The following is a 17,579-nucleotide window of genomic DNA, read 5'->3' as shown; positions in this document are numbered from 1 at the left end:
GAAACTGAGAAGTGCAAGTCCTCCAACTTTGTTCTTTTTCAAGGTTGTTTTGGCTATTCTGAAGCCCTTGAATGTCCATATGAATCTTAGAGTCAGCTTGCCAATTTCTGCAAGGAAGCCAGCTGGGATTTTAATACAAATTGTGTTGATTCTGTAGATCAATTTGGGGATTATAGCCATATTAACAACAGTGTCATGTTGGATGCAGTGGCCCACACCTATAATTCCAGCACTTTGGGAGGCCCAGGCGGCCAAATAGGGAGACAAGCTGGTCTCAAACTGCTGGGCTCAGGTGATCCTCTCACCTCAGTCTCCCAAAAAATAATTTTTTAAAAATCAGCTAAGCATGGCAGTGTTCACAGTAGTCCAAGCTATTTAGGAGGCTGAGGTGGGAACTCTTGAGCCCAGGAGATCAAGGCTACAGTGAGCTATGAGTGCCACTGACTCCAGCCTGGGCAACAGAGGGAGACCCTGACGACAGAGAGAGAAAGAGGCAGAGCGAGAGAGACAGAAAAGAAAAACTAACCTTACAATGTTTTTCAAGACTCAAGTTTCCATGTCACTCCTCATGTCTCCCCTCAGGCAGAATTAAACATTGAGATTTCCTTATATCCACTTAATCCCAGAAATGTAGTACAGTTCTTGGTACAGAGTAAGCACTCAATATATATTGGCTGAAGGAATGAACAAATAAATGAATTGGGATGAAATGTTTATGTGACAGTCTCTACAACCAGACTGTGAGTGCAACAAGTACAGAGAAAACGTTCTATTCATCTTTTTTCTTCCAGCACCTAGCACAGTATCCAACACAAAATGAATGTGTACTAGATGCTATTTATTAAACTATAGACAAGAGATAAATACTTTATTTCAAAAATGCAAAGAAGGGAAGATAAATCACATTTCTTTTTATCATGTAAACTTGTACCAAAGATTTATGAATAGATTTATGAACTGGAGTGGAAAACACAGACATTTCTACCTTGAGGATATAGAAGGGAACTTAGGAAGTGAGAAGTCAGGTCACCCTAGTCCTCTAGGGTGCTTAAAGCTAACTAGTCCTGTGAATGAGAATCTAACCTATGTGAAAATCTCCAGCCTCTACCTGTACAGCATCAGCCCTGGGACAACACAGTCAGGGGCAGGCTGTAGTCATATCTCTTAGCCTAAGAGTACACACCTGTCAGGGAAAGTCCTGATGGCCACAGTGAAAAAAGTCATGGGTGGAGAGAAGCAAAGTAGGAAGGATCATTTGAAGCACAAACAAATGGGGAAACTGAACAGACAATCTCAGCATCACCACATCTGCTTCAAAAATCGCACACCAACTCCCTTCCAAAGTGCATCGTTACACTGCACCATTGCGGAAGAAATGGAAAAGCAGGATGGTTTGGCTGGCTGGAGTCACATCTTGGGGAAGCTGGCCAGGTTGGCAATGCCACAGGCGTTGTTCTTATTTCGAGCCATGAGGATATATCCTTTGTTTCCCCAGTTTTCTCCCCAGCTGTAAGACCAATCAAGAAAAGTACTTAGTACTCTTAGTTTATTTATTCGTTAAAATATTTACTGAGTATTGTGCGAGATACTGATGGTACACAAAAATGAATATGATGGTTTTTACCTTTAAAGAGTTTAAAGTCAAGAAATAGGAAGAAGGCGTAATACTACAGGTATCAAAGGAGGGAAGATTCCTTCTGATCAAGAGAATCTCAGAGGCTTGATGTAAGAGATGGCATTTAAGCTGAGCCAAAAGGCTGAGTAGATTTTCGACCTGTGGGAAGGGGATGCCAGTGGAAGGGTGTGAAATGAACAATAGAGGCAGGAAAGTGTGGGGCACTGTTAGGATCATGTAGCTGAAAAACAGTGTGCCTAACAGGGTGTAGTGGGAGAGATGTCTGGAAAGGCGGATTGAGACCAGGTTGAATTACCTTTACTGCAAGGTTAAACAGCTTCACCTTTACTCTGTGACCCATCATAGTGGAGGAGCCAGTAAGGGATTTTGAGTGGGAGAGTGATATGATCAGAGCTGTATTTGGGGAAGATTAATCTTGAAAATGTAAGTTTAGAGCATAAGAAAGAGGCTGAAGCTGGTGATCTTGACTGGGGAGTAAACCCTATAGAAGAGATGGATGAAACTATGAGAGTAGATGAGATTATTAAGGAAATGAGTGGCGAGACTAGAAGATATGAGAGATGACGTGAGACACAGGAGAGAGAAAGAGGAGAGAGGAGAGACTGTCTGTATATCTTCTTGAATTGTTTTCAGTCCTCTTTCCCCAAGCAGCAACTTCTCCAATTACCCAATACATTTTATTTAAAACCTGTACTCTATCCCCACTCTCCCCTTCTCTAGGGGCCCCCAGTGTTCCTGATCCTGCTCGGGTGTGTCCTTTCTTCCTCCCAGCTCTCTTGGAAGTATCTCCACACATGGCACCTGATCATGAAAGAACAGGGTAAGTGCTTAGAGCTGGGAGTCAAGAGAAGGGACAACACAGGACAGAAGCTGTGGGAGACTTGGGAAGATGCTCAGGTTCATCTTGAGTTGGAACTGTGATATAAAAAGTTGCTTCAGGTTTGAACAACACCACTGCGTGAGTCTGTGAGCTCCCCAGAGTCTAGGGCTCCTGTTCCTTGGAGGGCACTAAGGACAGCAGATTTAGCCAGTGCTGCTGCCAGGTTAATGGTGATCAGCCAGGAAAGGAAAACTATAATTCTTATCAATCTGCCCCTCCCCAAAAGTCACAAGGTGCTAAAGAGAAATGGAAAACAAGGTACCCTGGAGTTTTCTTTGTTCCCCAACATAGGAAAGTAAACACCAACTTTTTTTGTTTATATCTTATTTCTAAAAAATGTTTCTCTTCACAATCTTCGGCAAGTTCTTATATACGTGTATCCTAAGTGTATCTTGAAGGGAAAAAACTGTTCAAAGGAGTATTAAACCTTTACGCTGTTGCCCTATTGTTAAAGACAGACTGCTAATGGAAACCACCCTAAGAAACTGATCATATTAGAGACAAAAGAAAGTAAAAATATGTAATTTCAAAGCTCCTGCTGATTCTCTGTACTGCTTTATCTCGTGGTTAGTTACGTCTATCTTACTGGGCTCTGAGCTCACTGAAGGTGTCACCTGCTCATTGGCTTGTGTATGTCACTAAGCATCTTGCACACAGGGAGTATCTGCCCAGCACATAATTGAGCACTATTGTCTGGCGGATATGGTTTAGATGTGTGTCCCCTCCCAGTTTCATGCTGAAATGTGATCCCCAATGTAGGAGGTGGGGTGTAGTGGGAGGTGTCTGGGTTATGGGAGTGGATTCCTCATGAATGGCTTGGTGCCATCGCCTTGGTGATAAGTGAGTTCTCACTCTATTAGTTCATGCAAGAGCTGGTTCTTTAAAGAGTTGGCACCTCCCTCTCTCTCTTGCTCCCTCTCTCACTATGTGACATGCTTGCTCCCCCTTTTGCCTTCTGCCATGAGAAAAAGCTCCGAGGCCTCATCAGAAGCTGAGCGGATACTAGTGCCATGCTTCGTATAGCCAAACAAACCTCGTTTCTTTATAAATTACCCAGTCTCGGGTATTCTTTTGTAGTAATGCAAAATGGACTAACACACTGGCCATTAAGTGTTGGACTCAGAATTAAGAGCCTCTGACTGAGAAGATAGAAGTGAGAAGCCTGAGATAATTTTTTCTTGATTTGGGACAGAGAAAGGAATATCAGGAAGCTGGAGGTGAGGTTGAATGTTAAAAGGGTGATTGAATAACAAAAGTAGTGTTCCCATCATTACCTGTTTTTAATTATCCAGTGCTTGTTTCCCTTCTGGATTCCATATCCCACTGCCAAAACCGCATGGTTCAGATTATCGCTATTGCAGCTTTCATCATAATACACACCTAGAATACAAACTATCAGTGTGAGGCTCTATGCAATCCAAGGGTCACCCTGTGGGATCTCCCAGTCCAGGAGACTCTCTGTAGAATTCCATCCCTGTCAGGAGGGTTTACCACAGAGATGCTGCTCCGTACTGCAGCAGTTGTTAATTTCTCTCTGGCTGCCTCCATCTGAATACAAAAACTAGTACTGAAAATACCCAAGGTCCTTCGAGAAGCCATCAAGCTTGTATCATAAAAGACAGTGCTCTATAGGATCAGCAGCTTCTTACCTTTGCTGTAAAACTGGAAGGAGGTCAGGCTTGCATCAATGGCCACAGAGACAGGTCCCACTCGAGCCACTGCCCTCTTCAGGGCTTTCTCATTCCCCTCGGGGATCTCTCTGTACCCTCTGCATTTAGCTGCCTTGCCTGTTGGGTTGTACATACAGCTCTCCTCCTGGAAGAAACAAGATTGTAATAGAAGTAGGACAAAGCAATAGGCAATGAGTCAGTGAGTGAGAAACTCAACCAATATTTTGAGTGATGCCAGTGAACTAACAGAGGCAGCAGTCTAGGGTTTCTAGAGAGGGTCTGTTCTTCCTCACAAAAAAGAACATGAAAAGAGGATTCCCGCCTTCCACCACACATAAAAATCAACTACAGGCCGGGCGTGGTGGCTCACGCCTGTAATCCCAGCACCTTGGGAGGTCGAGGCGGGTGGATCACGAGGTCAGGAGATCGAGACCATCCTGGCTAACACGATGAAATCCCGTCTCTACTAAAAAAAATACAAAAAAACTAGCCAGGCACGGTAGTGGGTGCCTGTAATCCCAGCTACTCGGGAGGCTGAGGCAGGAAAATGGCATGAACGTGGGAGGCAGAGCTTGCAGTGAGCCAAGATCATGCCACTGCACTCCAGCCTGGGTGAGAGCGAGACTCCGGCTCAAAAAAAAAAAAAAAAAAAAAATCAACTACAGGTGTTTTAAGACATAAATGTGGGAAGAAAACCTGTAAAACAGTAGGGAAAGATTTCTGAAATAAGATTTTTTTTAAAAGCATAAACCATCTTCTGGCCACATAGTATGTATTAGCCTCAGGGGGCAGGAAGGCACCAGCTTCTGTGTGGACAGGAGGCCAAGGTCAAGGTTTAGCTAGAGGGAAGACCTGGGCCCTCTGCACCTATATCAGGGGAACTGGTGTGATCCTTGTGCTCTCATCAAAGACAAAATATGAAAGTACATAACATGACACTAAAATAGATTAAAGAACATAGCAATTTAGCCTATGACTTCCAACACTATATTTTACAGGTAGTTAGCAATATTTCGTTGGGAAGCCACAATTATGGAATCGAATAATAGCCCATGTCAAGGTGGTGTATTCTTTTCAGCAATTCATTTTCCTACAGACTACCCCTTCAGAACCCTAAGGTTGCATCCACAAGAATATACTATCTACTACTCAGGAGGCTGAGGCAGGAGGATTGTTTGTGCTCAGGAGTTTGAGGCTTTAGTGTACTATGATCATGCTGTGAATAGCCACTCCACTCCAGCCTGTGTAAGATAGTGAAATATCCTCTAAAAAAATACGTTATCTAACATTATCTAAATATTAACAGCAATAGCAGCATTTGCTGTGCTATTTTAAGATTACAGTGGTCTACTGCCTTGATATTTTTCAGTATGCCTTTGTTTCTGCCATGTGCTCCAAATCCCTGATGCCTCCTGGTGCCAAAAACTACACAGAATTACAAGTGAAACAGAGTATCTTGGAAACTGACTCAAAAAGATGTTATGTGATGATACTTTAAAGTCAGAATAACCTGCATTATAGCTGGAACAAACTTATAATACCATCCCTTTAAAATGTTATCTGGCTGCTGCCCTATCAGATCTCTTCTTTTTTATCTTTTTATTTTTTGAGACAGAGTCTCTGTCATCCAGGCTGCCGTGCAATGGCATGATCTTGGCTCACTGTAACCTCTGCCTCCTGGGTTCGAGCAATTCTCCTGCCTTAGCCTGCCGAGTAGCTGGGATTACAGGTGTACGCCATCACACCTGGCTAATTTTTGTATTTTTAGTAGAGATGGGGTTTCACCATGCTATCCCTGCTGGTCTCAAACTCCTGACCTCAAGTGCTCTGCCTGCCTCAGTCTCCCAAAGTACTGGGATTATAGGTGTGAGCCACCATACCTGGCCAGATCTCTTCTTTTTTAAATTTTGTTTTTTCTTACCTTTCTCCATTCATAAATGAATAAAACACATTGCAAAAATTGCAAAGGAAAATTAATCATTTTACTATATTAAAATTAACTTTTCTAGATTGAAAGACATCATAAAGAGAATGAAAAGACAAACCTCAACTTTTAAATACATAGTACTGGTATCCAAATAGTCTTTTTAAACTTTTAAGAATTGCTAAGAAAGAGAAAAAACAACCCAATTAAAAATGGGTAAGAGGTGGGGTACGGTGGCTCACACCTGTAATCCCAGCACTTTGGGAGGCCGAGGCGGGTGGATCACCTGAGGTCAGGAGTTCAAGACCAGCCTGGCCAACATGGTGAAACCCTGTCTCTACTAAAAATACAAAAACTAGCTCGGCATGGTAGTGGGTGCCTATAATCCCAGCTACTCAGGAGGCTGAGGCAGGAGAATCGCTTGAACCCAGGAGATGGAGGTTGCAGGGAGCCAAGATCGCATCACTGCACTCAAACCTAGGCAACAAAAGCAAAACTCCATTTCAAAAAAAAAAAAAAAGAGGTAGGCCAGGCATGGTGGCTCACATATGTAATCCCAGCACTTTGGGAGGTGGGAGGATTGCTTGAGCCTAGGAGTTTGAGACCAGCCTTGACAACGTAGTGAGACAATGTCTCTATCAAAAAAAATTTTTATTGTTTTTCGGGACAGGGTCTCACTCTGTCACCCAGGCTAGAGAGCAGTGACATGATCATAGCTCACAGCAGCCTTGAACTCCCAGGCTCAAGTTGTCCTCCCAACCAGCCTCCTGAGTAGCTAGGACTACAGGTGCACGCCATCATACCTAGCTACTTTTAAAAAGATTTTCTGTAGAGATGAAGTCTTGCTATGTTGTACCAGGCTGATCTGGAACTCCTGGGCTTAAGTGATCCTCTCGCCTCAGCCTCCCAAAGTGCTGGGATTACAGGCATGAGCCACCATGCCTAGCCTCAACAAAAAAAAAAAATTCAAAGATTTTTGAAATTGGTGGGCATGACGACATACACCTATATCCTAGCTATTTGGGAGACTGAGGTGACAGGATTGCTTGAGCCCAGGAAGTGGAGGCTGCAGTGAACTATGACTGTACCACCACACTCCAGCCTGGGCAACACAGTAAGACCCTGTTTCAAATAAATAAAAAGAAAAACAAATGAGCAAAAGATAAAAACAGTTAATTCACTGAAGAAGAAATGCAAATGGCCAGATAAACACACTGATAAAAAGGTGATTCAATGGGATTTCTTACACATTGCAGGTATAAATTTTTCCAAATATTTTGGCAAACAATTTGACATTATGTAGTAAAGTTGAAAACAGATATACCCTAAGACCCAGACAATTCAGTTCCAAGTCATTATATCCTAGTAAGAAATTCTTGCACATGTGTATGGGAGACATACCTAGGAATGTTTGCTAAAGATAAACATCCCTAGTAGATACATCTTACCTTTGCTACATACTACTGGTATGAATTACAGTGTCTTATCTCCTTAAGTGTCCATTTCCTCACATATACATTGAAGATAAGTCTACCTTACAGAGTTGTTATGAGATTAAATGAAAAAAAGAAAAAGAAAACATGCACTAAGGACATGGCTTAGAACACAGTAGCCATCATTTTTATTCTCAAACTTGCTATGCCTATTTCAGAGGTTTCTGTTGTGAAGGCCCTACATTATATTATCTATCAGTCCCAGCCCTATGTGTATAAAAAGACCCTCAGGTTGCCTCCCTTTCAGATACGATTTCCTTCCTATGACTAGAGGATCATGCAGGAGGAACTGAATTAATCCCTTATCTCTAATATGAAGCAACTTGTTTTTTCTCTCATTTTATACATGTTAGCATGTAAACTTACATAACTTCCTTAAATGTTCTGAAAACTCACACTGAGATCATATAAAATTAAGCCACACAATGGCATGGTGGGTTTGTGGGTTTGTTGTGGGAGTGAGGAATTGAGCAAACGGTTATAGAACCCTGCTCAGAAGTCTATGGGGTAGGTGGCCTAGCCTCTATTTTCTCTCCATGGCAGAGAGGCAAATAGGAACTATAGTAGCTTAAGCTCCCTAAGTTCCCCCAGATTGTGGAAATCTTCTTAGTCTTCTGTGGGAAATTATTCCATCAAGAAAGCAGGGTAGGGTAACAGAAAACAGTATTTCTGGAATTGTTTGTAGTACAAAATATCATGCTGGGGAAGGAGGAGCCGACAGAGCTGTATAATTGTGTGGAGCAATCTCACCTGTCCCACATATGGGTAGGCATCTTCAGAGTCAATACCCCGGTTCTTCTGCACATATTGGAAGGCATTGGTCATGTAGCCCCCTCCGCAGCCATCATTCTCAGACACACAATCCACTAGGTTCTGGGGACTCAGATTTAAGAGTTTGCCAGTTTTCTTCTTGAGTTGGCCCTCCAGGGCACCCACAGAGCTAAAAGCCCAACAGGAACCACACTGACCCTGAGAGGCATACAGAGAAACTATCAATCTTTGCTGTTTATATTTTCTATATCTTCTCTCTACCTGCCTGAAGAAATTCCATGTGTTCTAAAAATTTCAGCACAAATGTTGTCTTTGTTGTGAGTCTTTCTCTTCCCCTTAACATCTGATGCATTGTTCTACTGCTATTGATTTTTGCTACCATTTTTACTATTAGCTACAGTAAAGCAGAGCACAGTACCAGCTTTGGAGGCAGTTGTCCTGGGTTCTAACCCTGACTTTGCCACCCAGTCGCTATGTGACCCTGGGTAAGTTACTAAACTTGCCTATGTCTCAGTTTCTCTATGTATAAAATATTGTTATGAAGATTAAAATATTTAACTCATGTAAAGAGCTAAGAAGCTCCTGACACACAATAAAATCTCAAGAAGTATTAGCTATTATTGTTCATGCAGCTAGATTGTAGGTTTTTCTTTCTTTCCTATTCTATTTTTTTAGATTGAGATTTCCTGAGGACACAGGTTGTGTCTTAGTCATCTTGAATCTCTGCTGCCTAACACTGCACCTGGTAGGTTCTGGGGGTCAAAAAGTGTTTGTTATATGAACGTTGAATCAATTGTTTATCTTGCTGATATAATCCTGTGTTGTTTGGGTTGTGAAAAAACTGACATTCTCATGCTAGTAAGAATGTAAGATTGCAAGAACTTTTTGGGGCTGGGTATGGTGGCTCATGTCTGTAATCCTAGCACTTTGGGAGGCCGAGGCAGGCAGATTGCTTGAGCCCAGGAATTTGAGACCAGCCTAGGCAGCATGGCAAAACCCTGTCTCTACAAAAAATTTTTTAAAACTTAGCTGGATGTGGTGGCATGTGCCTGTAGTCCCAGTTACTAGGGAGGCTGAGGTTGGAGAATCACTTGAACCTGAGAGGTTGAGGCTGCAGTGAGCCATGATTGCGCCACTGGACTCCAGCCTGGGTGACAGAGACTCTGTCTCAAAAAAAAAAAATAACAACAATAATAATTTTTTGCGGGGGGAAAGGACTGTGACCCAGCAATTCCAATTTTAGGACTTGTTTTGCATAAATATTTGTACATGTGCACAAAAATATACGCACAAGGGTGCTTATTGCAACACTATTTGTAATAAAGAAAAACCAGGCCGCGGTGGCTCACGACTGTAATCCCAGCACTTTGGGAGGCCAAGGCAGGTGGATCACCTGAGGTCAGGAGTTCAAGACCAGCCTGGCCAACAAGGTGAAACCCCATCTCTATAAAAATAGAAAAATTAGCCAGGCGTAGTGGTGCGTGCTGTAACCTCAGCTACTCGGGAGGCTGAGGCAGGAGAATCGCTTGAAACCGGGAGGTGTAGGTTGCAGTGAGCCAAGATTGCACCACTGCACTCTACCCTGGGCGACACAGTGACACTCTATCTCAAAAAAAAAAAAAGGAAGGGAAAAAGAAAAACCAGAAACAACCCAAATGAACAGAAACAAATGAGGTTAAATAACAGAATGGGGAGATGTACCTTAATCCCTTGCCCTCTCTTCCTGGTGCCCTTTCACCTCAAGAACAAAGCAGCAGAAAAAGGAAAAGGTCATGCCAGATTACATATGCACACCCAGAAGAAAGGAGAGTACCTGATTTTTGACAGGAGTAACATATCCTTTCTTTCGATAGTCGACAGAGTCTGGGGCTCTACCTTCCCAGTCTGGGATATAAAGGGTGTCATTACTGTGGGAATGAGAGGCGGGTACTTTGAGTCCAGTCATCTTCTGAACCACCTCTTCATTGGTCTGAGACAAAGAAGAAAGAGGCCAGGCATCAGCAGGGAACTAAAGCAAACGGTGCAGGTGGGACAAGAGCTGAGGCTGTACTTACCATGTCCCCCAAGTGGTTCATAGCCAGTTCATATGTATGGACACCAAGAGAAGCCTCAAGGTTATGGATGGAAATATACTTCAGGTTTTTTTCCCAAATTAAACGCCGAGAGATTTCATCCACCTAAACAAAGCATAGTCAGTAGTTGTATAGACCATGTACAGTTACATATGTCATATTGTGAAGGGTTTTAGGAGAATAAAGGAAACTCACAATCATAAAACTTTACAGTTTAGTTGGGGAACTAACCATGGAATTATTAAGGCCTGCAAGAAGAGATAATACGTAAAGAAATACAACACAAAGCTCTGGAGAGACAGAAAAAATGCTTATAGATGAATAGCATTAATCTTAGAAATCTTCCCAAAAGAGATATGTAACACACTTATAAAGCAAAGGAAGGATACAATTTGACAGAGGATGATTTGAAGCATAGGAATGAAAACCGTATGTTAACGTGAGTTAGGAAAGAGGGACTGATTTGCTAGGAATAAAGCATTTGGATTGAAGAAGGGAGTCTGCAGCTAAGATGGGAGAGCTCAAGTCTCAGCCCTCCTGCCATGCCCCCTTCAGGACCCCAGGCACCTTGCTGTTGTATTGCTTCCTGTGGGTCTTCTTCCATAACTCCCAGTGGGTGTCCAGTATCTCCTCAGGGTACAGAGCAAAGCTCATCACAGGTAGTAGCAGAACCTTGAGCCCCCACATCCTGCAGAAGAATGTAATTAGGGAAAACTCTTCCATTTGGCAGGGAAACCAAGGAAAACTAGGCTTTATGAGGAAGAGGAAGGTAGACAGAGAAAGGGTGATAAATCAATGATAGTCAGGAGGGACCTGTGTTTAGATAGGGTGCTGGTACATCTGGTTCCAAGTTTTGATCTAGGCAGATGTAGCCATTTCTCTCTCTCTCAGGAGATTTAACCAACACACACACACTCTCTGTCTCTCTCTCTCTCACACAAACACACACACTTACACAACCAGAAATAGGATAGAAACTGGACAATCAGAATGGGCTCAGTGCCTGTTTCCTCCAGGGTCCTCAGCAGGCTTGGAGACAGATAAAGAACAAGATGGTAGTGGGGTTCAGAATACACAAAGGAGAGATTTCCATCTAAGTTTTGCTTCCTGATCATTTCTTCGAGGCATTTTTCTCTTTCTTGCCTAAATTCTGGTACTTTCCCAGATCTTGTCAGAAGAGGACAAGGGAAAATATGACAATGTTTCCTGTTTTCTGAGACATTTTCTATCTCCTCATTCTCCTTATGCATTTCTTCCTCCTTTTGCTCTCCCCTCCCTCCTTAGGCAGGAAACTGCCCTAATCTTAACCAGATGCTGCGGGCAAGGTTTTTTATTTTTCCCCTAACAACAAAAAACCACTGTGGCTGCCGCACAGGACAAGGAGCCTCAGATCCAAGGTTTGTTAGAAGAATGTTCAGACTGAAAAGCAATGTTCTATGATTATTAAATTCACAGCTTTTCATAAGTTTAGCTAGCTTCACTCATTTCTTGCATTGGCTTGCTTAATTACAAATCCTCCATTTTAAGAACAATTTGCAGCTTGCAGCATGTCATATGGCTTACACAATTGCTTATAGTCCATTTACATGTAATTTTTTCAAACTGGCAAAATGTCCAGTAGGACACTTAAAAGTTAGAGTGTTAAGGGCTTTGAGATGTTTCAGCAAACAGGAAGCACTGAGCTACCACCTCCCCATACCACTCTCCTCCTCCTCCTCACTAGGGAGTTAACCCTTTTGATCCTTGTTGGCCAAAGTAGAAAACACTGCAGAAAGGCCACCCTTGAAGGATAGGCCAATGATTCCCTATATACTTTGCTTTTACTTACAACCATGTATGTATATATATAAATCATACAAGGAATTCTACAGACTTCAAGGCAGATTTTATTTAGCCAGGGAATGATCTAAGAAGTGCATCTCAGTTTTCATCTGCAAAGGCTAAAAGTTCATTGTGATTCTCAAGTCACTACATCCCTAATACTCTTAGAGAATTGACAGGAATGAAAAGCTAAAAGATCTAGGAAGTTGCAAATGTTACCTGCTGATGGAACTGTTGTCAGGCTTCGTTTCAGCAGCAAAGTGTGGGCAGACCATCAGGGGTGCCAGATTTATTCCATCAGGATTGCGGAAGTCAGCTCCAGTGGTCGGCTGGAAAATTTGGGTAAGAGGAGGAGGCGGGGATAGAAATGCTGAGAGAAGGAAGGGTAGGGAGGAGGGAAGGAGTCAGTGGATTTGTAGTGTTTCTGTGTGTGTGCAGCATGTGTGCCAGGGTAGGGAGTTGCTAGGTATTTAATCTCACAAGACTGTCTTTGGTGACAAATAACAAGACCTCACTATCTATTGACTCAAATAGGAGCTTACCTTCTCTTTTGGTGAGTAAAAGGACACAGCCCTAGTCTCTCCCATCCTTCTTCTTCAATATCTTTATTATAACACTGGGGGATTACATCTTTTCCTACCCCTTTCCTGTTATGATTTACCTCTCCAACATTGAAACCTATTTTCAAATTTGTGTCTGACCCTCACCTCTGGGATGTGGGAATGAACATAAAAGGCTATAAAAGAATAATGTAATGGAAGCCATACGCTCCAGAAATCTTTGTATTTTTGTAAGCTTGTTGGTTGCAAGTTGTCATTACTTCCAGGAAGGAGAATAGCTTTCCCAGCCTAATGTGGTTTTGCTGAAGGAGGATATACCCAGAAAGTCCAGATGAAATTGTCTTTAAAAGTAACCAAAAACAGCAGTCCTGGTTATCTATGACAGCACTTGAATCAGTGCCATAAGTTCTGATGGACTCCCATGTGACTCTGTTGCGAAAACCCTCAGGTGGTGGGATGCCCGATAAACATCATCTGTCTCAATTAAAATCCCCAATCTAGGACAAGTCACATGAGCTTCTCCAAATGCTTCCCCAACATCCAGGCATGTGACAGATCATAAGAATCTCGCTGAGTCCTCAAACCACACCCCAAACTTCATTTTCTTCCATAAACAGATGTGGGGAAGGAGGAAAAAAGGCTTCTTGGAATAGAAAGGATAATAAATGGGATCTGTAATAGACTCAGTTTCTAGCTGGATTCAATGCATAAACCCTCAAGAGTACAGGCTTATGCCTCTGGATTTTAAGAGCTGCTAATGGGCTAGGTGCGGTGGTTCACGCCTGTAATCCTAGGCCTTTGAGAGGCCAAAGCAGGTGGATCACCTGAGGTCAGGAGTTCGAGACTAGCCTGGCCAACATATAGTGAAACCCCATCTCTACTAAAAATAATACAAAAATTAGCTGGGCATGGTGGCACACATCTGCAGTCCCAGCTACTTGGGAAGCTGAGGCAGAATAACTGCTTGAACCCAAGGGGCAGAGGTTGCAGTGAGCCAAGATAATGCCACTGTACTCCAGCCTGGGTGACAGAGTGAGATTCTCTCTCTCATTTAAAAAAAAAAAAACAAAAACATATATATATATGTATGTTGCTAATGAACCAACATAGTCTCCTAGAGGGAAACCAGGTCCAGACTTAAACAGTTTAAACTTCACTCATTTTAATCCAGAAGAGGACATACTGGGGGAAGGCATCCAGATGTGCCCTGGTGGTTTTCAAGTCCCAACTCTTTCCCTCTCTCCCAAGAACCCAGGCAGTGCCCACCCCAAAATCCCCACCTTATGGTCAGAGCATTCCTGCTGATGTTACTCAGAATGTGTCAGGATCAGGAGGACAAGTGAGGGGGAGGCGTGCAGTGTGATCAGAACCCTATGATTTCTGATTCCTGAAATTAAAGACACAATGTGCCTTATGTTTGTATGTCTGGAGCTTAAACTATAGATTCCTCTAGTTGTGGGTGCCTGTTGTTTATGAACTGGAAAGGAATGATAAAGCCGCAATCAAGATCACACAACACAAGAAATTTTACAAAAGGAAAAAAATATTTTGTTTCAAAATCTTTGCTACATGTCATTATTTTTGCCACTGTAAGGCTTAGCACAGATGCCAGCAATACAGAAATGGCCAACAAGAAAACAAAACAATCAAAAATAAAACCCTGAAGGAAAAGCAAAAACAAAACCCCCAGAGCATCTTCTCGCTATCCTCCCCTTCCCCAAAAGCCCTATAATAACTGTACAATATTATAGTCCTGATCACATTTAAAAACAGTCGATTATTAAAAAACAAGGGTTCCATTGGAAACTCAACTTTTTGGTTTCATAAATTGTGATATAAATATATATGTATACTGTAAGTGTGCACATAGAATAAAAAAATAAACTGTCTCCTTTTTTACTCCACTACCTGGCACCGGACTGGAGACAAAAGGAAGGGAAACCCAGCAAATGGACATGACTTTGGCCTCTTCAAGGCCATCCTTGCTCCTCAGTCCCCTATGACTACATTTAATATATCTTCTCATTAATTCAGTCTTGCACTTTAGCTACTGGCCAAAGCCAATTTAAAAAAAAAAAAAAAAAGCTGGTATCTTCGACTATTACCTGAGGAAGGTAAAGGGTGAGGGTAGTAACCTGTATCCGCATTTATATGGCTATTGTTAATTACCAAGTGACCCTGTTGAGATGGGTGTCCAGGCCCCATCTATCATACGGAATTATTATACTTGCACTAAAGCAAAACCCAATCTCAAGATTGGAGGGAGCAAAGATGAAAAACCTCTTAGGGCCTGAAAGACTTAAATCTCAGTTTCTTGCTAAACTGGGTATTTTGAGTACGGGATGAAAGAGGCTACTTTGCAAGAGGGCTTCGTATTTGGTTTACACTCCAACAGTGAGGATTTTCACTGGGACGGCTAATCCAAGAAGTTGAGTTTCCATGCAGAAATAACCTCTACAGAACACACATCATATGTGATTCTGACAGAAAAATGCAGCATTATCTTTATGGCCAAGTCTTGGGTTTCAGAAAGTGTTTATCTTGCCAGTCTATTTAGGTAATGTTTGCAGATCTTCCAGATAAGGTGAGAGCACCAAAAGCAGGAGTAACCCAGCTTTATCACTGAATGTGTTCGATAACAGACAACCGTATCAACAGCTGACTTTCTATATTTGCTTTACAGTTGTATATTGGCTGGGCATGGATGTGAGCGCAGCAAAGACATTTATTTAAATATTCTTTGGCTGCAATACTAAGTGGAAAATACCTGGAAGATTTAACTCCTTAGGACTCTTTGAAAAGTACACAGAAAGACAAAGATAAAATCTGGGACAAATTTTGCATAACTCCCTAATAGGGAGAAAGAGTGAAATACAGAAGCACGTGCGCACACACACATACACATACACACACATACACACTCTCTCACTTACTCACGTTTCTTTCCAGAGGGATTGCTCACAGGCAGCAAAAAAAGCCTATGCTCACTTGCTAAAGCCCCATATATACCTACCACGTTTCATGGTCCTCAAATATAAGGACATTTCTCCTCTCCTCCACTCTCTTCAGAATTTCTTTCCAAAAACAAGCCATACTATCCAAGGCAAACAGTGGATGTCAGGTTCTTCTAACCTGCCTCTTGATCTTAGCACAAATCAACACCATACAATTTCAGGTCAGGAGACATAAGGAAAGGTGTTTTAACTTCACCCAGCCTCAAATTTTCAGAGAGTCCTAAAAGCCTTGGAGATTCATTCCATTTCTCCTATAAATGTTACCTTAGAGAGGCATCAGAGCAGGGGAACAGCCAGAAGGGAAAGGGGGTACACGTCAGGGGTGAGGGAAGGGAAGGGAGAGGAACTTTTATTCTGTTTACAGAAAGATTTGCTTTTTAAAAACAAACAGTGATTTTTTCTCCCCCACCCCTTATCCTCACCCCAATAGTTCTATTCTGAAAAGGGGGGAAACATAGTTAGATCAGGGAATTCTTCATTGTTGTAGCTGTTGCTCTGATCTCCCAGCATGGACAGCATCTCCTGATAAAAGAAAAAGATTAAGTTTGGGTCACACACCCTGATCTCTTACACTTACCAAGTTCTACTCCACCATTCCCCTGCACTACCATCCCTGACCCCAAGTCTTTGCTATGCTCTCTTAGCCTTCCTTACTTCCAACAACTTTGACTCCTTTAGATCGCAGCCTTTTTTCCTAATCCCTTCTGTCTTCCTCCTAGAGTTCCACCTTTTTCCTTTTCCTAGTTCCCAATATTTTCAAAGGGAGAAAAATCTGCTTGCTGTATTTCATATAACCCCCTATAGACATATATGGAGTCTCTTATCTTATTTGTTTTCCACCAAGACCTGTTTTGCTTTCTTTCAATCTTTGCTTTAAACCAGCTCTTCCTTTGTCCTGCCTAAGATTACTCCATTCACTCTTGCAGTCCCTCAGGAATTGTGTGACTAGACCATTATGGCTATAATCAGTATGTTCTATTTCATTTACTTTTTATAATTTTTTAAAGGGAACACTTCATGAATTTGTGTGTCATCCTTGCACAGAGGCCATGCTAATCTTCTCTATATTCATTCCAACTTTAGTATATATGCTGCTGAAGTGAGCACTACTTTTTATTTTTAATCATTCTGTCTCTTTTAAGCCCAAAGCTACTATGACTTGGGTATGTGGAGCTATTTGAATGAGCTAAAGTAACTTTCTTTGGCATCTTCCTATAGTGCTAAATTTGTCTGTTCTGGTTAAATGGTATGCATTACACTCAATTCATACTCTTTGTTTGTTTGTTTGACAGGGACAGGATCAGGCTAGTTGCTCAGCCTGGCTTTGAACTCATGGCCTCAAGTGATCCCCTGCTTCAGCCTTCTAAGGGGCTGACATTATAGACACAAGCACTACTGCCTCTAGCTTCCGCAATATATTCAATAACTGACAGTGATCCCTTCATTTATCCCTCTCTGTCTTCTCACATATACTTCCAACCAAACACCTAAATCCAGGCATGCTTCCTTCACTGTCTCTCCTCCTCCCTGACCCTTTCTCTCCCAGCTTCTAATTTTCGAAAGTCTTTTTTTTTGTTGCTGTTGAGACGGAGTCTCACTCTGTCGCCCAGGCTGGAGTGCAGTGGCCGGATCTCAGCTCACTGCAAGCTCCGCCTCCCGGATTCACGCCATTCTCCTGCCTCAGCCTCCCGAGTAGCTGGGACTACAGGTGCCCGCCACTTCGCCCGGCTAGTTTTTT

General features: G+C 42.4%; 2 protein-coding genes across 3 annotated transcripts in view; both read right to left on the bottom strand.

Moving 5' to 3' along the window:
- Positions 1-817: 817 nt before the first annotated feature.
- On the bottom strand, positions 818-13,322 carry CTSK (cathepsin K). Of its 2 annotated transcripts, XM_011973592.1 has the most exons (9): positions 12,975-13,322; positions 12,487-12,596; positions 11,014-11,134; positions 10,429-10,551; positions 10,188-10,343; positions 8,354-8,572; positions 4,166-4,331; positions 3,791-3,896; positions 818-1,507 (listed from the first exon to the last, which is right to left on the bottom strand). In XM_011973592.1, the coding sequence occupies exons 2-9, from the start codon at positions 12,540-12,542 to the stop codon at positions 1,408-1,410; spliced, it is 1,047 nt and encodes a 348-aa protein (XP_011828982.1). In that variant the 5' UTR covers positions 12,543-12,596; positions 12,975-13,322; the 3' UTR covers positions 818-1,407. The 2 variants fall into 2 exon arrangements, with proteins under 2 accessions (XP_011828982.1, XP_011828981.1); XM_011973591.1 differs by lacking the exon at positions 12,975-13,322 and having other exon boundaries at positions 12,487-12,712.
- A 650-nt stretch (positions 13,323-13,972) lies between these two features.
- ARNT (aryl hydrocarbon receptor nuclear translocator) overlaps positions 13,973-17,579 on the bottom strand; it is a 68,119-nt gene continuing 64,512 nt past the window's right edge. The window contains exon 21 of the mRNA XM_011973661.1: positions 13,973-16,363. Within this exon, the coding sequence (XP_011829051.1) occupies positions 16,274-16,363 (90 nt within the window). The 3' untranslated portion in view covers positions 13,973-16,273. The remainder of the gene's footprint in view (positions 16,364-17,579) is intronic.

The sequence above is a fragment of the Mandrillus leucophaeus genome, unplaced genomic scaffold (genome assembly GCF_000951045.1).
Source record: "Mandrillus leucophaeus isolate KB7577 unplaced genomic scaffold, Mleu.le_1.0 Scaffold139, whole genome shotgun sequence".
Classification (NCBI taxonomy): domain Eukaryota; kingdom Metazoa; phylum Chordata; class Mammalia; order Primates; family Cercopithecidae; genus Mandrillus; species Mandrillus leucophaeus.
The sequence above is the reverse complement of the archived record's forward strand: the minus strand, read 5'-3'. Positions and strand labels throughout refer to the sequence as shown.